At 42.2% G+C, this 14,242-nt stretch overlaps 1 protein-coding gene across 2 annotated transcripts; it reads left to right on the forward strand.

The window, feature by feature from the left end:
• Nucleotides 1-332: 332 nt before the first annotated feature.
• On the forward strand, nt 333-10,888 carry xpc (xeroderma pigmentosum, complementation group C). 2 transcript variants are annotated; one of them, XM_026154683.1, is made up of 14 exons: nt 337-717; nt 1,864-2,163; nt 2,285-2,381; nt 2,920-3,004; nt 3,094-3,248; nt 3,433-3,553; nt 3,656-3,745; nt 4,971-5,834; nt 6,125-6,285; nt 6,504-6,585; nt 7,916-8,047; nt 8,172-8,341; nt 8,909-9,002; nt 9,172-10,887. In XM_026154683.1, the coding sequence occupies exons 1-14, from the start codon at nt 606-608 to the stop codon at nt 9,502-9,504; spliced, it is 2,796 nt and encodes a 931-aa protein (XP_026010468.1). In that variant the 5' UTR covers nt 337-605; the 3' UTR covers nt 9,505-10,887. The 2 variants fall into 2 exon arrangements, with proteins under 2 accessions (XP_026010469.1, XP_026010468.1); XM_026154684.1 differs by lacking the exon at nt 4,971-5,834 and having other exon boundaries at nt 333-717; nt 9,172-10,888.
• The last annotated feature ends 3,354 nt before the right edge of the window (nt 10,889-14,242 follow it).

Here is a 14,242-nt window from a genome sequence, read left to right on the forward strand (position 1 = left end):
TCTGATACTGTGTCTCTACTGTAGTTTTTCTACTGTTGAACACACTGAACATGCTTCTGGCTAAATGCTTCCTTATATAACCTAAAAGAGATCACTGGCTGTTAAAAACGAGTATTAATATGAAACCTAACTACCAGGAGCATGTGGAGCTGACCTTTGTCGAAGTTGAAAACCTTATGGAAAGCACAACACCACCCCTTAGTGCCCAAAAGTGGTATTACACCTCCCTGAAACACCACATTTTATATATATATATCTGTATATATATGTATAAGACCATAAAGCCATTTATAAACAAATGTTGGTGTCAGCCTACTTATAAATATCCAGGTGTTAACTTGTAATTATAGGGAGCTGAATTGGATCTATTTAGTGAAGAAGAAGAAGAAGAAGAAGAAGACAGGAGAGCGGATATGACGTCAAGGTCCGGCCTCCACAACAACCGGGTGCAGTTTCTTGTATTATGAAAACTCCTGAATGGCAGTGTTGGGTAACTGCTGTTTCCTCGCCCTTATACAACAGCATGTGGAGCTCTGAAGGACTACTGCTCGTCTAGCTCTGGATATTATTATTCAAAGAAAGTTCTTCCACTGACAGCAGCTAGCATGGCGAGGAGGAGAGAGTGCGCAAACACGGGGGGCGACACAAAGAAACTGAAGCAGGTGCTGAAAGCGAAGAGCTGCGGGGCAAAAACAAGAGCGAAGAAAAAAAATGCTGGTATGAAAAGTCGGAGTTGCCTAAAATGTGTGTCTGTCATTAAATAAATGGAACCTCTAGCCCCCAATAGTTAGGAAATTAAGTGAAGTACAGGGGAGGTTAGCTAAGCGGTCTGTGCACAGTGAGCCTGGGTTCATGAATAAACTTACACACGTTCATCTGAGGAAGCGTTTCACACAGATGACTAACATCAGCATTAGTTGTAGTAAATGAAAAATACTACTTCACAATATTATAAAATAATTGAAATGTAAAACACATCCTCTGTCATCCATTCCCTCTGACTGCTCTGAGAAGCAGTTTTTGTGCAGTTATAACGTGACAAAAATATAATTTATGTCACACATCAATGCAAAGCTTCGGTTTATTGGAGGCAATGCATAATATCGAGCTATTATGGCCATAACCATAAAGGCACTGTATGAGCATCCAGGTGCACTGCTTAAGGATGTGCATGGTTGCTGAAGTGGATCTGCTGGCCCGGATGCACATCTGTGCTCCACATACCAAAACACCAACCATATTTTGTGCATAGATGGTGTAAGTGTGTGTGTTAACTTCTTAATCCTGCTGGTTTATCTGCAGCTTCTCAGACGTGATCTCTGACGTGTATTTGAATAAGAGCATTATCTCTGTGGTGTATATAGTAGTGATAAACCAATTTTCAGATTTTAGGCTAATACAAGCATCTGGTTTAAAATAACCAATATTTTTTCTGGAATTTTTTTTTTTCATTTTTATTGTTGATTTTTCCTCCGTTGGATTAAAGAATCAAAAATTCATATAGATTTCTTTATTCTTCAGTGTTAGAGGCATTTAGGTCATCCATCTTATGTACTCATAGGCCAGTATCAGCACTTCCCTTCATGCTTTGCGGTAAATCATTCATAAACTGTAGTTTTCATTCAGATAAACAATGCTGTTGCACTTCCTACAGTGGCACAAAAATGATTCTCCAGACAATTAAGGCACTTTTGTCAATTTTCTGTAGCAAAAAAAGAAAGAAAAAACATCTTCATTCAGAAAATTGGCTCGCAATATAATACATTTTTAGGGTGGTTGTACTTCTGTTTTGTATTGACGTGTTTTCCTTTATTCTCAGTCAAGCACAGAGGCTTCAAAACATCTTTCAATCTGTTTTACCAGGTGAGGACATCAAAGATAAAGAGGAAAAGATAGAGAGGAAGGTCATCCCTAAGCCCCGCGCGCCCTCAAAGCGAGCAGCAGGAAATAAATTGTCTTCCCAATCTGACACCAGCTCTGCTGTCAATACCAGCAAATACTTTGAGTCACCCATTATGGAGGAGAATGATAGCGAAGATGACTTTGATATGGTGACCTCCCCACCACGGCTTAAGGTGAACACCAAGAAACCAGAGAAAGAAGAAGAAGAAGAAGGGGAGGACAGTGAGGAGGAAGATGAGGATGATTGGGAAGAAGTGGAAGGTAAGTGTAAAATCCGTAACATTTGTAATAACACTTTGTTTTGTTTTGTTTTTTATTCCTATGCTAAGCAGGGAGTAATGGAAAACAAAGGAAATGAATAGTGTGTGTGTGTGTTAATCAGAGCTAGCTGAGCCGCTGGGTCCACTTGAGCCTCTAGAACCCGTCCTGCCCTCTGAGCCTGTGGAGATTGAGATCGAGACCCCAGAAGTCAGAAAGAGGTAAGTGAATATAGAATATGCACATGCTCAACATAAAATTCTAAACTTTTGAAAATAAAATAGCTCTTTAAAAAAAGAGTTGCAAAACAGACTTTTTTGTGATATTATTTCTTAAACAGTTGAGGTGTTAATCTGTAAAATGAAATGAACACAGGAAGACATCCAAAAGTCAATCAAAACAAATCAACCTCATTATTAAAACTCAGGAATCACTAGCATAATTTAAATAAAGTTTCATTGTGTTCATGCTCTGAGTTTAATTAGATTTTGTTTATATCAAAACAATCTGAATGTAGCTCCAGACAAGGTTAGCTGATGTCTCCAAACTCCCGATCCTCTCATTATATTCAGGAAAACATTTTTGGGTCATGGAGTTTCATTCAAATGTACATTAGTATGAATTTTCTCCACAGGTGTCAGGAGAGGGACCTGTAATTGTGTGTTTATGTGATTAGTTTGTGGAAAATGCGTTATCTATGGGTGTGCAGTTAATGGTATATTTGTTTTAACCCAATAATCATGATTTCTGATTGGCCAGGCAAAAAAAGCAGGCGGAACTTGAGACGTATCTGAGGCGAATGGTGAACCGATATAAGAAGGACCTGCTGATAGACACCCACAAGGTGAAAACACGCTGTTTAGTTCTACCTTTCCTTTCATGGTGCTTCTCTAGCTCATCCCTGACGTTCCGAACCTTTGATTGGTCTCTTAGGTCCACCTCATGTGCCTGATTGCCAGCGCCATGTTCCGCAACAGGTTGTGCAGTGAACCAGACCTGCTGGCCATCACTCTGTCGCTGCTGCCTGCCCACTTCACCATGGCAGCTAAGCGCATCGACCAAAACTACCTCTCTGGGCTGCTTAAATGGTATGTACTTATAAATGTGAAGTTCCTGAAACTATTTTAATGCTAGAATGTGTAAAACTAAGAAATTTGTACAATAGGGACAATAGCGCTACTATTCAGAAGCCATCAGTCACTGGTAGCCTTCTATAATTATCGCCATATCTTATGATTCCATTTCCATCCATCCGGCTCTCTTCTTTCCCAGGTTTAGAGCAACATTTACCCTCAACTCCAGTCTTCCCTGTGAAGAGGTTCCGGACCCCCAGAGGCTCCTCGAGAGGCGACTGGCAAGCCTCTCAGCCAGAAACCACGAGGAGATGACTCACGTTAGTAGTTTGGCATGAAACCGGTCCATTTTCTATAAAACAGTGCCCCTAGTTTGACGTACAAATGAAAAATAAATAATTATGCACCTGTGTTTCCTGCAGCTGTTTCTCTTGGTCCTACGCTCTCTGCAGCTTTTCTGCCGATTGGTCCTTTCTTTGCAGCCGATTCCTTTCAAAGCCCCATCAGCCAAGGTACTGACAGTTTGTTGTTTTTCCTTTAAGAAGACACTGCGGTATAATTACAACAGTCACGTTTGGATAACTGCTGCAGTTTAATGTATAGAACACATTTTTTTAAAGCCTTCTATTAAAAAATAAACCATTTTGCCAAAAGTATTCACTCACACATCCAAATCATTGAATTCAGGTGTTTCAGTCTCTCCCATGGCCACAGGTGTATAAAATCAAGCACCTAGGCATGCAGACTGCTTGTATAAACATTTGTGGAAGAATGGGTCGCTCTCAGGAGCTCAGTGAATTCCAGTGTGGTGCTGTGATATGATGCCAACTGTGCAACAAGTCCAGTCATGAAATGTACTTTCTACTAAATATTCCACAGGCGATTGTTAATCCCAGCTATGAACTCGCCTGTGAAGTGGTAAGCCTCATAAAATCACAGAGCTGGGTCGGTGGTTGCAGTTACTACACATCTCCAAACTTCATGTGGCCTTCAGATTAGCTCAAGAACACTGTGTAGAGAGCTTCAGTGAAGGAGTTTCCACAGCCAAGCGGTTTCATACAAGCCTTAATATCACCAAGTACAATGCAAAGTGTCGGGTGCAGTGGTGTAAAGCACGCCACCACTGGACTCTAGAACAATGGAAATGCATAAGTGCAAAGCAAGGTCAGCAAAGACATGGATGAGCAAGTTTGGTGTGGAGGAACTGGCCTGCACCGAGTCCTGACCTCAACCCAAAAGAAAACCTTTGAGATGAGTAAGGGCGGAGATTATGAGCCAGGCGTTCTCGTCCAACATCAGTGTCTGACCTCACAGATGTACTTCTGAAAAAATGGTCAAAAATATCCATAAACACTCCTAAACCTTGTGGAAAACCTTCCCAGAAGAGTTGAAGCTGTTGTAGCTGAAAAGAGTGGAAAAAACATCATATGGGATTTTACTCAAGTTCATATGCATGTGAAGGCAGACGAGCAAATACTTTTGCACTTTACCTAATACTTTAGCCTGTAAAAAATGAATAAACTGTAATATAAGTGAAAATACAAAAGGTACAGCCTAAGCTGTGGTGTCAGGTTCTTATTAAAAGGATACAGCCACCAATTTTATCACACTTACATATGCCTCTATATACAGTATTTCAACTCATTGCAGTATTGCATATGCAGTGGTGTCTGCCATTTGATTTTAAGGTTGTTCTGTTCTTACAAACATGCTGTTGGAAATATCTCATTTCTGCAGGCCAAAGGGGCTAGAACATCTGCTGGTGCCCCAGAAAAGAGCAACACAAGCAAGGAATCATCCAAGACAAACTCCCCTGAGCCAAAGATTTCTCCTGGCACCAAGAGACCAGCAGGAGGGAGAACGATCAAAGGAGATGTAGGAGGAAAGAAAGCAAAGAAGAAAGAAAAGGATGAGGAGGAAGAGAAAAAAGTTGTAGTATCAGGGGGGCAGAGACCAAAGAATTCAAAACGCCGCAGTGTTGCCTCAAAGGTCAGCTACAAGGAAGAGAGCAACAGCGAAGGGGAGGAGGATGGAGGGCTTAGTGACGAAGATGAGTTTCAAGCCACCAGTGAGGATGACAGTGAGGATTCAGAGAGTGGGGTTAAATCTAAAAAGGGGAATAAAGGGAAAGGGAAGGCCAAGGGCACACGCAGCAGAAATACTGCAGCTCCAAAGAGAAGAAGCAGTGGAGGTAAAAAACAGGTAAAAGATGAGGAGGATGGAGACTTGGAAGAAGAAGAGGAAGAAGGAGGAGAAGGAACAACGAGCAATGGAACAAAAAGGAGGAGTGGGGCAAAGAGAGAAGGCCCAGGTGCAGACGAGTGGTTAGAGGTGTATCTGGAGAAAACAGCTTCCTGGGTTTGCGTAGATGTGGATCACGGTGTTGGAGTTCCTCAACTCTGCTACCGGAATGCAACCACACCGGTGACATATGTGGTGTCTGTGGACGGGGACGGGTTTGTGAAAGACCTGGGAAAGAAGTATGACCCGACTTGGATGACATCATCCAGGAAGAGGCGGGTGGATGATGACTGGTGGGAGGAAACGCTTGAGCCATTCTTGGGACCCGAGGACGAGAAAGACATAAAGGAAGACAAGGAGGTGACTTCGATTTTTTTTTTCAATTTTTTTTTTTTTTTTTTACTTTTCTGCACAATTCTTCTTACCAAAACCAGTGGCCACATCACATGTCCTGTATGCATCATATGGATTAGCAGGAAATGTTCAATGTACACGGGATTTTACTCTATTTTTAACATTGAATTCTTTCCTCCTAGTCAAGAAATTGCTGTGGCCCATCAGCTACTCCCATCGTTAACAATGCAAGAATGGCATGAAAGGAAACAATGTCTTGACCTACTTCAATTTCTTTCTTTGCTCTGCTCTCCCAGCTCCAGAAAACTCTTCTGAACAAACCCCTGCCAGTGTCTGTAGCGGAGTATAAGAACCACCCGCTGTATGCCTTAAAGAGACACCTGCTGAAATATGAGGCCATCTATCCTCCTACAGCCACTGTGCTGGGATACTGCAGAGGGGAGCCAGTATACTCTCGGTAACTAGTTAAACTTTCATCACAGATGCATTTTAGTTCAAGTATACCTCGAAATCCATCGCACATAATGCTTTTTATACTGTGCAGTCTGTGTTAACCTAGTTAGTTATGTCTTATCGCTAAACCAAAAAGCAAGGGAAAACTGGGATTTCAGTGTGAGAGGGGAAAAAAAGGACTGTCGTCATTCATGTCCTGTTTAAATCTTTATCCATCTCTAGGGACTGTGTGCACACCCTGCACTCCAGAGACACGTGGCTGAAAGAAGCAAGGACTGTCCGGTTAGGGGAGGAGCCATACAAGGCAAGCTCTTTTTTGTTTGCTTCTCTTCCCTTCATCAAAAGGAGACATTTTGTGGTTAGTTTCTCTGTTACATCAGTTTGTTTTTAACTCAGTCACACTCTGACCTGAAGGCAGTTGTAGCTGAGCGGTGTTCATTAGCATGTTTCATGACTGAGGAGGAGAGTTTATCCTGGTAATGAAAACACAGTTTTTCTAAATGAACCAGCCCTGTGATCAAGCCTGCACTGAGTACTGCTACCACTTGAACCACTTTGGACTTTACCTTCCACATCTGCTCCAGCTGTTCTTTCAGCTCCTGGTACTTCTGTGTTTTCCCATGCCCCTTCTTCTTGATGTTCCTGCTTGCTGGGATTGCCACATCTGTCACAACTGTGGTCTTCTGCTTCTTGTCAATCACCACTATGTCAGGTTGGTTTACCACTAGCTGCTTGTCAATCTGGAACTCAAACCCCCACTGGACTTTATCCCTGTTATTCTCACACACCTTTGGTTGTGTATGTGGTACAGATGTTCCAGTACACTGTCCCAATCACTTGGATGTGCCTCCCATCTGTCAATGGGCCGTGCTTGTTACTCTTCCTTTTCCTCATCACCGTCTGTCTTCATCTGCCGGAGGTGTTCTTGTAGCAGCTCATCTCAGGGGCCATCTTCGTGATCTATTAGCCGATGCTCCATGGTTTATCCCAGATTGTGGGTCTGACAATAAGCCAGGGGTTCAAATCTCGATAAGGGCATGCATGCAGTAAGGGCCCCTAGCTAGGCCCGCCCAAGCCTACTTCAGAACATGAGCGAGAGATATAGAGCCAAAGCCATACCGGCTCAGACATTGCCCAGCTTAACAAGGTCCACATCAGGCATTTAGGAACCAGGACATACTGATGAGAAGTGGGCAACAGGAATAAAGCATACATGGACAAGGACTAATAATATGGAATTGATGGAATGCTACCAATATTGCCCCCAGATCTTAAACCTGACCCCATGAATAAACTGTTATTGCTAGAGATATATTTGTCTTGAAGAATGACTGATGTAATTATGAAATGATATAAGGTGTAAAATCTTGCAAACCTTTCCTTTCCTGTCATTGATGTTCTGCTGAGTGCAGATGTATTGAATTCTTCTTGTAGCATTGATGCTATTAAATCCTAGTTTGGCTTAATTGGATTAATTGGATCAATTGGATCAATGGCATCGTCAAGGTGACAGGAAGGGGGAATCATAACAGACTGAGGCTGCTGCATACTGAATAGACACACAGATAATGGAAACATGAAATGCTTTGGTGACTTTATGAACTCACAATATAAACACGTCTTTTCCTTTTTAGATGGTGAAGGGCTTCTCTAATCGTTCCCGTAAGGCCAGGATGACGTCTGAGCTGAAGGATGAGAATGACCTGGCTCTGTTTGGAGAATGGCAAACTGAAGAGTACCAGCCGCCGATAGCCGTGGATGGGAAGGTATGTATATGTGTGGGATTGAGCATCACATTCAGAAGATTAAGCGAAACAAAGTTTTATGAGCAACATAAGAACCAACAGGATAAAGCGTCAGTGTCATTGTGGTTTTGTATGTTTTCCTCAGGTCCCACGTAATGACTACGGTAATGTCTACCTGTTTAAACCCTGTATGTTGCCGGTGGGCTGTGTTCATATCAGGTTGCCCAACCTGCACCGCGTGGCCAGGAAACTGAACATTGACGCAGCGCCTGCAGTCACAGGTTTCGACTTCCATGGAGGATACTCGCACGCTGTGTAAGATGACTCTGAGGAGCCTTCGGTGGGGTGTAAACACAATTAAGCAGATGGATACGGTCATACAGGAGAATCTCAGGATGAACAACTGCACCGAGAGTTAGAATTTCACAATATTGAGGGACTTTCAAACAAAATCATGCATTTTTTGACCCGTGCACATCATTATTGATTCCTAGACAGACTCATTAAATCGTGATATTTTCTTAAAAAACAGTTTGTGTTTGTTTTCAAGTTTTAGTTGTGAAGGCAGATACTGATAACAGTATCTTCAAATTTCAATCACAACTGCGGGTTTTGTTTAGGTTTTTTTTGGGTTTTTTTGAAAGCTTAATTAGTTGCTTTCCAAATTTATCTGTATTGTTTCCAGCGAGCTTATTTTCATCTCATTAGTTGGCTTTGGGTAAAATCCCTCTCTGTGAGCATTTGCATTGAATCATTTCAGTGTTTAAAATAAAAAGATCAAAATCAGGATGTTTTTACTCCTAAAGAAAGAAATGAAATAAATGCACTTGTTACAAACATGTCAAAGCTAAGGGGATATTTGCTCACCTGTGTGTGTTTCAGCACTGATGGCTACATTGCGTGTGAGGAGCACGAGGAGGTCCTCAGAGCTGCGTGGGTGGAAGAACAAGAGCTTCAGAAACAGAAGGAGAAAGAGGTGTGTTTTCTTTTATATCACGAATTTGACAATTATTGATTGCAACCCTGTAAGATTACCCGATTATGTAGTTTAGGTGGGAACTTTAACACAAAGTATCAGCTGTTACTTTCAAGTAGAAACCTGTATGTGACAGGCTTAATTTTTTTTCTTTTCTTGCAACATCTAGAAAAAAGAGAAGAGGGCCATCTCCAACTGGACTCTGCTGGTCAAAGGACTCCTGATCAGAGAAAGGCTTAAAAAGCGTTACAACAAGAAGAACCAGGGATTGGGGAGCCTTGCTCATGGAGGTGACGCCGAAGGGTTTTCCTCAGATGAGGAGGCTGCTGAGGGTGAAAGTCCGGGAGCTAAGACGGCATCCGAGACTCTAGCAATGTCCTGGCCTCAGAACAGACAAGCAGAGGAGGATGGTGGAAATGCCAGCGGACTGAAGAAGAAGAAAGTAACAAAACGAGAGAAGAAGGGTCAAGAGCAACATTTATTCCCCTTTGAGAAAGTGTGATGTTGGAGACCACCTTCAGGTTTTTGTAAAGCAAAGATTGATTCCATTATGCTGTTAAAGAAGCACTTTCACTGACTTCTTGCAACATTTAGTTTGGAAGATGTTCACATCACTTCAAAGCAGGATGCTGCATGGGTCACTGAAATACCCTGGAGCCTTTGGAAGTAACGCTGGAAGGAAAGGAAAGGAAATACGGGAAGCGAGGTGAAGGTGACGACATAAAGCCTCACTGTTCATAGCTCCATTTTGGTGTACACTGTATTGTAAGATTTTTATGTGAGAACTTCATGGACATGGGGAAAAAAAACATGCATATGTACAGCAACAGTATAGGTTGTCATGGAGACTGTGGAAGTGTCCTTACATCTTCATGTGTATTAGGTGAGTATTGGGCACTGATATCAGGTTTAAATATTCAGTGCTTCAAACTTTGACCAGTACAGACAGGTTTGAACCTGCTGGGCACATTAATGTTGGCATTTAGAGCTTATGCTGACATGAATGGATAACTTGCGTGGCAATTAAACACAATACCTCCTGTGCTAACACTACAAATTATAATGAATGGTAAAAATAAGCACACAGCATCTGTGCTCCTGTCAGCTGCTGCTGTTTTATCACATTCATGTTAGCAGTTTTTTCCCCAACCTGCAGGTCTGACCAAATAAGAGCATAGCTTCTGTTACTGGCTCAATCTAAATGTTTTGGGTTTTTTTTTTACAAAGAAAGTCATTCCGCTTATTTACTTTTGTCAGCTGATTTTTTTTTAATACTCATGTTGGGTAAAGATCTGACAGAGCCATTGTAAGGAACCAACCACTGTGCACATTTAAGTTGATCTATGGATATAGACTCCTCATCTAACAAAGTATATGCAGACTATATGACAGTTTTTAATAAGTGTATAACTTGAAAATCACTAAAACTGTTCTTTCATTTTTGATTTATCTTTAGTGCTTCGTGTCCTCTTTGCCTGTTTAGCAGGAGGTTTGCTTATATCTCCTCTTCTCTTTGTCATTGTTTGCATTCAGTATTTCTTTTACACTCATTTCTTTTACATATTAGGCACCATTTTATAACTTTTGGCTGTATATTATTGTTTCCGACACTGAAAAAAAGACAGAAAGAAAATACCATCCATAAGTCAAAATTTCAAGTTCAAATTTTAGGATCATATTTTCTTCTAAATTTGAGTTGGTAAATAGAAATTTTGAGATGCCTGACTGTAAATTGTGAGATAATAACATAACAATGACAAATTGATGAAAAAACATTGATTACAGGGTTGTAATCAATGTTTTGTAATTGTTGGAAGATTTTCCGTACTACATGTCTTCAAACCATTTAAAAGTTGCCAATTGTTCTTGTATGAAATTTATTTTTGTAATAAATGTTTAAATATATTGAAATAAAAACAATGCTGTAGATTTCTTATAGATTATGCTATCTATACTTATTAATTGGACACTTTTAAAGATCATCAAGATTGCCCCATTAACCACCTTGAAATGGTGAGTAAACAAAGGTGTTACTAATGCCATATTAATTATGTTCTTGAAGGTTCAATTGTATTTAGGCACAGAGTCTTGATCACTGTGAACTGCCTGTGTTTACCTACAAAAGGACTGCCAGAAGAGGGCCTGACTTTGGCTTGCTTTTCTCTCAAATTTGGATTTTTCTAATTTTCTTATGAAAAGGTAATGATTGTTTTTAGGTAGACTGTAAGGCATTCCTTAAAAGTAAAGACAACATCAGTGTAAACTGCAGAGGTAAAATGTGTCATGTTGCAGCAGTAACAGCTCACTGAACATCAGCTCCATTAGAAGATCCATCTTCTAATTCCACCCTATTACCATACCATTTCCCTCTGGGGCTTAGCCCTCGACTTCTCTCAGGCACTGCTGAGAAGCACAGCAGAGGATAATGCATAGTTTATCAAGCCATCACTCCTATACTTTCATAGCAGAAGAACTGTAAGTCTAATGTTTCAGTCTAGCTGAAGAGCTGCATTAGACTGCCTGCAGTTACAGCTTTAGGAGGAATGGAAACAAAAGCAGGAGCAATTTAGAAATGCAGCTTTATGATGCCAGGATGCATTTGATACCAAAGACTATCAGTTACTGGCATGAAACGATCAAATTTCATAAAGTGACATTCGAGGATCAGGATAAATAGCATGCATATGCACATATATATATATATATATATATATATATATATATATATATATATATACATATATATATATATATATACATATATATATATATATATATATATATATATATATATATATATATATATATATATATATATATACATATACATATATATATATATATATATATATATATATATATATATATATATATATATATATATATATATATATATATATATATATATATATATATATATATATATATATATATATATATATATATAGGCCTTGGAAACTGCCAAGCAAAGACTCACAGCCTTGGTCAGCCGCTTGAGGAGGTACACCAGAGAGATAGAAGGCAGGAGAATAAACCAGCTGTTCTCCACAGAACCAGCAAAGGTGTACTCTCAGTGGCAAGGGAACAATAAGAGAACAGCACCACCAATGCTGGAGACGGAGCAATACTGGAAGAGCATATGGGAGAAGGATGCAACCCATAACGGCAATGCTCAGTGGCTAGAGGATCTGAGGGCTGACCACAGCGACCTCCCTGAACAGGGTCCAGTAACCATCACAGTGGCAGATATCCAAGAAAGGGTCTCCAGTATGAAGAGTTGGACAGCACCAGGGCCCGACATGGTTCACGCCTACTGGCTGAAGAAGCTGACTGCACTCCACGAGCGTCTGGCAGCACAAATGAACCAGCTGCTAGTTAACGAGAGACACCCGGAATGGCTAACTGAAGGCCGGACGGTCCTGATCCCCAAGGACCCCAAGAAGGGACCGGTCCCCTCCAACTACCGACCAATAACCTGCCTCAGTACTACATGGAAGCTCCTGTCAGGCATCATATCAGCTAAGATGAACAGGCACATGGGTCAATACATGAGCGGGACACAGAAAGGAATTGGCAAGAATACCAGAGGCGCAAAACACCAGCTACTGGTAGACAGAACAATCAGCCGAGACTGCAAGACCAGACTGACCAACCTGTGCACTGCCTGGATTGATTACAAGAAGGCCTATGACTCAATGCCCCACAGCTGGATACTGGAATGCCTAGAATTGTACAAGATCAATGGGACCCTAAGAGCCTTCATCAGGAACTCAATGGGGATGTGGCGTACAACACTAGAGGCCAACTCCAAGCCCATAGCACAAGTCACCATCAAGTGCGGGATCTACCAAGGAGATGCTCTGTCCCCACTGCTGTTCTGCATAGGCCTGAACCCCCTCAGTGAGATCATTAACAAGACTGGCTACGGATACCGACTACAGAACGGAGCAGTTGTCAGCCACCTCCTGTACATGGATGACATCAAGCTGTATGCCAAGAGTGAACGAGACATCGATTCACTGATCCACACTACCAGGCTATACAGCAATGACATTGGAATGTCGTTCGGACTGGAGAAGTGTAGTCGGATGGTAACAAAGAGAGGGAAGGTAGTCAGAACTGAGGGGATTGAACTACCAGAAGGCAACATTGCAGACATAGAGGACAGTTACAAGTACTTGGGGATCCCACAGGCGAATGGGAACCATGAAGAGGCCGCTAGAAAAGCTGCAACCACCAAGTACCTGCAGAGGGTCAGGCAAGTCCTGAGGAGTCAGCTGAATGGTAAGAACAAGATCCGGGCCATCAACACGTATGCCCTGCCCGTGATCAGGTACCCTGCTGGGGTAATAGGCTGGCCAAAGGAGGAGATAGAAGCCACTGACATAAAGACAAGAAAGCTCCTTACCATGCATGGAGGGTTTCACCCCAAATCCAGCACCCTGAGGCTGTACGCTAAGCGGAAGGAAGGGGGCCGGGGACTGGTGAGTGTCAGCACCACAGTCCAGGATGAGACAACGAACATCCAAGAATACATTAGGAAGATGGCCCCAACTGACCGAGTGCTCAGTGAATACCTCAGGCAGCAGAAACCCAAGAAAGAGGAGGGAGACGAGGAACCATCATGGAAGGACAGGCCCCTGCACGGTATGTACCACCGGCAGATAGAGGAGGTGGCTGATATCCAGAAATCCTACCAGTGGCTGGACAAAGCTGGACTGAAAGACAGCACAGAGGCACTAATCATGGCAGCACAAGAACAAGCTCTGAGCACAAGATCCATAGAGGCTGGGGTCTATCACACCAGGCAAGACCCCAGGTGCAGGCTGTGTAAAGATGCCCCAGAGACAATCCAGCACATAACAGCAGGGTGCAAGATGCTAGCAGGCAAGGCATACATGGAACGCCATAACCAAGTGGCCGGCATAGTGTACAGGAACATCTGTGCCGAGTATAACCTGGAAGTCCCGAGGTCAAAATGGGAGATGCCCCCAAGGGTGGTGGAGAATGACCGAGCTAAGATCCTGTGGGACTTCCAGATACAGACGGACAAAATGGTGGTGGCTAACCAACCGGACATAGTGGTGGTAGACAAACAGAAGAAGATGGCCGTAGTGATCGATGTAGCGGTTCCGAATGACAGCAATATCAGGAAGAAGGAACACGAGAAGCTGGAGAAATACCAAGGGCTCAGAGAAGAGCTCGAGAGGATGTGGAGGGTGAAGGTAACGGTGGTCCCC

The sequence above is a fragment of the Astatotilapia calliptera genome, chromosome 20 (genome assembly GCF_900246225.1).
Source record: "Astatotilapia calliptera chromosome 20, fAstCal1.2, whole genome shotgun sequence".
Classification (NCBI taxonomy): Eukaryota; Metazoa; Chordata; class Actinopteri; order Cichliformes; family Cichlidae; genus Astatotilapia; species Astatotilapia calliptera.